Source organism: Monopterus albus, unplaced genomic scaffold, assembly GCF_001952655.1.
Source record: "Monopterus albus unplaced genomic scaffold, M_albus_1.0 scaffold354.1, whole genome shotgun sequence".
NCBI classification, from domain to species: Eukaryota; Metazoa; Chordata; class Actinopteri; order Synbranchiformes; family Synbranchidae; genus Monopterus; species Monopterus albus.
The window spans coordinates 611,973-618,340 of NW_018128234.1; the positions used below are offsets into that span (position 1 = coordinate 611,973).

At 43.1% G+C, this 6,368-nt stretch overlaps 1 protein-coding gene across 1 annotated transcript in view; it reads left to right on the forward strand.

Moving 5' to 3' along the window:
• The first annotated feature begins 341 nt into the window (after positions 1-341).
• The window catches only part of LOC109974929 (solute carrier organic anion transporter family member 5A1-like), a 23,694-nt gene continuing 17,667 nt past the window's right edge, over positions 342-6,368 (forward strand). Inside the window, 3 exon segments of the mRNA XM_020625385.1 lie at positions 342-437; positions 1,296-2,223; positions 2,359-2,848. Coding sequence (XP_020481041.1) covers positions 1,888-2,223; positions 2,359-2,848 — 826 coding nt within the window. The 5' untranslated portion in view covers positions 342-437; positions 1,296-1,887.

Genomic DNA, 6,368 nt, shown 5'->3' on the forward strand with positions numbered 1-6,368 from the left:
TATATACTTTTATCCTAAAATTATGCTGTGATTAACAAGTATTTAACTTTTATAAGGTAGTTCACTTTTTGTACTTTTCGAACAAAACATATTCACTTCTTGTGCACCACTTCTAACTTTATTTGTATAAAATTAGCAGAAAAACCTAAATCAAACTCTGACCTTTATTGGATTAAATTGGGGCTATTTTGCATTGTAACTCTTTATTCCTCAAGTTATCCTGTTTAATTACGTTTGAGTTTATTTATTCCCGTTTTGTGTTTCATACCACCTTTGTGCGTGTGTTTTTCCAGTATTTTGCTTAAATATAAAGAAGTCACTCCTTCTTGAAGATAAACAATAACACAAACAACGTTTCCGGTTCGTTTGCGACTTGACGCTGCTCCTGAGAAGATGTTTTATGGGATTAGCCGTTAGCTGTGCGGCTGACTAGCTTGGTACGTTAGTGTTGCTTGTCAAAGTATAACTATACATCAGAAACACCAAATTCCATTATAGATAAAAGTTAACAGATATGTAGCCAAAGTGTGACACTACACACGGCGCATAGGTTGAATTACCGCTGTCTTGTGCTAAGTTAGCTAACGTAATTGAACGTGAAATTTAGTCGTTATTGTTTGCTACACGTGATGAATGTATCATTAAACAGCAGTGGTTCGGGAATATATACAGGTTTGACCGGATATTTAAGTTATATGAACGTACAAGGAAAAGAATTTTAAATTTCCAGATCCTCAACGTGGTTCAGCGAGGCTTTCTCCAAATACTTTAAAACCTGTTCGAGGCCTTATAGTTCTACTCCTGCCCACAGATAGTGTGGGGAAAATAGTTCAGCAATGAATTTTTAACAACCTAAATTTTAAATATACCTTTGTTGTACTATAGCATAACTAAACTGTATTGACATTTCACGGATTTGCTACAGGTTTAATTATTCCACTCCGTGTCTCCTTTTAATGGTACAAAAGAACGACGCTTTACAACAAAGGTTAAATGTCGGTGCCGGTATTGTGCATACAGCGCTATTGGAATCAACATTTAATTGTGCGCTTTTAAGTTGAAGGAGGCTTTTCCGGTTTCCTCGTCGTCAGCTCAGTAGATTCACCCTGTTTGTGGAACAGGACCGACAGCACCACTGCGGCGTTTCTGAGCAGCACCTCATCGAGACACTTCTCACCTTTCACGCTCGTTTTCCTCAACGACTCCTCTCCTCTACCGATTTATATTTTTAATGAATATCTCCTGGGATTTACACAGAAAGATAATTACTAAATGACAGCCTCTTTCGCCTACAGGGTGGACAGCTGGTGCAGTGAGGAGGAGGGGATGCCCTTGACTTGGGGAGGAGGTGTTAGAAGGGGAAGGAGGCACCATCATGTAGTGTACCTAAAGAAGTGACATTGTAAGACTCTGATCTTCTTTGGCAGTGGTGTTGGGGATGTGGCGCATGCTCTGTAAATTCATTTCATCCCTGCCAGTTGAGGAGCAGCAGCATCCAGCTGAGAGAAGCCATCGGGTGGGAATGTTGTGCATCTGCAGGGAGCCCTTGCCCCAGAGCTCCGCTGGCCAAGCCATGGAGGCCTGAGCAGTCTCCTCCTCCGGATCTAGATGGTGGCAGAAAGCAAGTGTGCATGACAAGATAAACAAACTCAGAGACTGTCCCGCCTGCACTGCAGATAAGCAGGAGCTGTGAGTCTGCTTTCCTTTTGATTATCACTGTTGGGTTTTTGGGCCTCTTTGGATGCCTCAGACTCTTATTTGTGGGAGTAGATGATCCTATTAATAATAAATGCAATGGGCAGCAGCCCCTGAACTGTAAATGTGGGCTTTGAACTGGGCTGGATTATTTTTCTAACCCATAAGGAAAGGTGGATTTGACCGAAGATAATGGCTGAGTGCGAGGAAGTGGAGTTGTCCAAGTCGCTGCAGAAAGAGGATAGGTTGTCCACTGAGCTGGAGGAGCCAAGTACGGGCTTTAAATCTAAAAGTTTGCCTATTTTACATGAAGCAGCGCCTCAAGAGGAGTCCTTATTGGCTAGCTCTGTGCAGATGTCCATAATGGCAGAAGAGAGTGCAGAATTTATCCAGCTCCCAGCTAAGACTGAGTCATTCCAGGCAGAGTCCCAGACAAGAACAAACTACCCCCCCAAGCCGGATAAGTCGGCGCTGAACAGGCCAAGCTCATACATGGAGAACACGGAGATCCGTAGGAGTAAAATCATGGTGAGGAGGAAGCCCCCAGGGTTTTTTGCTTACAGGCTAGGTCAGATTCATCTGCCCAGTAGGAAGTATCTCAGTGTTATCTTACAGGACTCACGCTGCTTCCTGTTCTGCATGTGCTATCTGACGTTCATCCAGTCGCTCATGGTGTCGGGCTACCTCAGCAGCGTCATCACCACCATAGAGAAGAGGTACAGCCTGAGAAGTTCAGAATCAGGCCTGCTCGTCAGCTGCTTTGACATAGGGAGCCTCCTGGTGGTGGTCTTCATCAGCTACTTTGGTGGGCGGGGCCAGAGACCTCGCTGGTTGGCGGTCGGTGGGGTTTTCATTGCTGTGGGTGCTGCCCTCTTCTCCTTACCTCACTTCATCTCCCCGGCCTACCAGATCCAGGAGGTCAACTCATCCTCAGCCAACCAGGGCCTGTGCATGAACAGCAACGCTAGCGGACGGGACCGCATAGACATCACTTCCTGTCCCAGAGACCAGGAGGACAACGAACACAACCTGTACGTGGCGCTGTTCATCATTGCTCAGATCCTAGTGGGCATGGGATCCACACCCATCTACACACTGGGACCCACCTACCTGGATGACAATGTCAAGAAGGAGAACGCCTCGCTGTATCTAGGTAAGAGCTTGTGTGATCATTAACCATCTCAAACAATATGGAACATATTTAATATAATTTCTCTGAGGTCCAGTATACGGTACCATGGTCCAGGTGTCCATGATGATCGGCCATATTGTATAGACTCTGACCTCTGACTTTTGAGGGTAAAGCAATAATGTAGTAGAAATGTTTGTTTAAACCATAACATACATGACACAAACCTGATATATATCTGAATTCACTCCCTCATTTACATCTGCCACTCGCAGCCAAGCTATGATAAGTTTAGGTGTGAGTGACACATGTTAAATGCTAACTATACTGTGCCAAACATGAGGTGTGCTTTCCCCTATTTTAGTGAAAGTATGACCATTCAGAGCAGGTCTGGTTTCATAACAGAAAGCTGACATAATTGCTGTTTCTGTCCAGGCAACAGTTCAGAACCCAAACTGAACATGAAACTTTATGATCAAAGATTATAGTGAATTTAAGCATATGACAACAGGAGATTATGAATCGTAAACTTCACTGGAAATTGACAAAAAGATTTAATTTCTGTTTGCACAATTGCCAATTATGCCAATACTGATGTGCTACATGGCCAGAAGTATGTGGACATTTGAATATTATACCCTTACGTGATTGTTGTTTCAAAATCATGGGCATTCATGTGCTGCTCCAACAGTTCCCAGTATTATGGGAAACTTTTCTGCCAGATTTTGGAACCTGGCTGCAGGGATTTGCTCCCATTCATCCACAGGAGCATTAATGAGGTCCAACACTGATGTTGGATAATGAGGCTTGGCTCCCAGCCCGCAGTGGATGAAGCTGGGGTCAGGGTTCTGTGCAGGACAGTCAAGTTCTTCACACCAAACTGGGAAAGCCATATTATATTATAGTGAAGCATGTTTTCCCAAAACTGTTGCCTCAAAATTGGAAGCACACTATTGCCTAAAACATTGTTTGTGGCCTAAAGATATGCTGGTCAGCAGCTGTAGACAGTGCGTGACTGTTTGGCAGCTGGGTGTGTTTCACATCACCTTACATGTGAAGTTACCGAGCAGCTGGTGCTGTGCTCAGAGGCACATCAGCATAAATGTTGACAAACAGGTCCAGAAAGTTCTGTGGCCCAGTCAACTCTGTGACCTTCAAAACCGCTCCCCGTCTTTCCCCCCCCCACATGCTTCCCCTGAAGTTCTCGCCCCAGTAGTCCCAATCAGGATAAAGCCTAATTAAACCAACAAATGGGAGCTGTGTTATGAAAGAGAGTAGGGGAGATGGAGTAAAGAGGATAAGTTCTTATGTACATTCAAGTTGTCCGGGGGTTGGTAGAAGCCCCATAGACATGGTCCGGTCCCTTTTTTCTTCTTTTAAAAGCAAGTAGAGCAGTAAAAAGAGAGGCTGTGATTAGTGGAGCAGCCAGCTGGTAATACAGCGTCACCTGCAAGGAGTCTGCACTGTGTACTGGGCTGTTGCAATGCAGACACACACAAAAAAAGTAGGAAGAAGTTTAGAAATGTGCCCCTTTTAGTAGCAATTTGCAAAATCCTCAACCATATAAGTCTTAATTATAAAATAAAGCCTCCCTCTGTACAGAATATTGCATTGTCAAAATAGAAGGAAAAAGCTAGAGGTGGAATAGTGCTGGAAAGTGCAGTTTAAGAACGTTAAGTAACCACATTGGTAAAACTGCTTCCAGCCACCTGCCAAATGCTGTTTGAATGTTGGCTGTGGATCAGTGAAGCAGCCAGTCAGTGGAACAGGGTTACCTGCAGGGCTCCAGCACAATATGGAAGAGTGTGAAAAATGAAGTTGGGAAAAAGCTTAAATAATCATGAGGAAGTTTGTCAAAAATTGTAGCAGTGCATGTGTTGTCTGACATTTAAAGAGGCACTCCGCCGATTTTACACACCAAGGTCAGCGTACTTGTCATGGTTGGTGTGACTCAGCCTGTAGAAAACAGCTGTATGACATGTCTGTGTCTCTGCGGCAGCTGAGAAGCTAACCCACATGATGTCATTCTGATGCCGCCAGGGTTATCTTGATGAGGGCTTGGAGAGTATTACAAACTGGGGGAATCGGCTAGAATGGTGCCTGTGCTTTATCAGGAAGGACAGGTCTAATGACAAGATGCAGCTGAACTGCTTTAATCAAAGTGCACCGGTGTTTGTAGAGCTTCACCTATTCAAAGGAACAAAGTCTGATATCTTGCTAATGCTGCTTCAGTTTTCATAGTTTGTTGTCTTTAGTCTCCACCTTTATGAAAGGACATCATTATTAAATCACTGAAGGCAACCCTGTTAATTTTCCAGTACTGTTGCAGTCACAGTGACCTTGTCTCATTGAACCTCTCTGATAGATTTAACATTGTTTTTGCATATCTTGTATATGCAGTACTGTACATCTGTCTGTAACTGATTCACATCCAGCTACTTTTAGCAAATAGACAAGCACAAGCCGCTAGTGCTGAAACAGTCACTCAGTTTATCAGCAACTTTGAGAATATATTTACTGTGAAGTCAGTTCCTGCTTCTCAAATGTGAGGATTTAGCGTTTTGTTGTGTATCAAATCATTGTAAAATCTGTGTCTTTGGATCATCAGTCAGATAAAACAAGCAATTTGAGGATGTTGTCTTAAGCATCGGGAAACTGAAAGGGCAGCTTACACTTTTTTTGACATTTAATTGATAAGTTATGATAAAATTAGATTGAGGTAACAAAAATAATAGTTAGATGTGACCTTTCTTCTTTTATAATTTTCCTGCACTAGAAATGTATCATTCAACACATGAAGAGGTTTGTTTAAAATTAAATTACCTAGTCAGGCTGTTCGAATTTGTCTGCTCTAGCAGCCACTTTGGCAAATAACCAGAAAGCGTTTGGCTGTCAAGACCCACTTGACCAGTAGACTTTGGTATTGTGCTGCTTTTGTGACTGCTGAATGAAAAGGTTTGTTTCCAGTTTACGGTCGGCAGCTGCAGGATGGTGCAGAGCAGAGGATCCCAGTCAACAGGAGCAGATTGTGTTTGGCTGCAGAGACATATCATGGTGCTCGATTGGTTTAATGGCAGTTGACAACTTGGCCCAGTTCAGCCCAGTATGCTGAAAAACACAAAGAAGAAAAGAGTTAAGAAAAAAGGAATGTGCATTCGGAAAATAAAAATAAAATACATGTACTGTAATACAGTATATAATTTAAGTACATTAATTTACTATTTCTATTTTTTATGGATGGAAACATGTCAACTGAGAAGCAACTGTGTTTTGGCAGTTGACTAACCTGCTCATGTGGCAGCATAAACAAAGAGTAACTGAGCTGAAAACCTTTGCAGTTAGTTTAAAATGTCTTTGAGGTGTCCTACAATGTCACACCTTGTCTTTGTAGATTTGACTTGAGTTGAGATCTGCAGTGTGTCTGGTGACCACAGACTGTGCACAGAGGGCTGACCCGACGCAGATAGGCCTCCCCTGCTGCTTAGGCTACTTAGGTTTTTATGTTAGCAGCAGAACATGAGATGAGCAGAGACAGGTGGTGTCT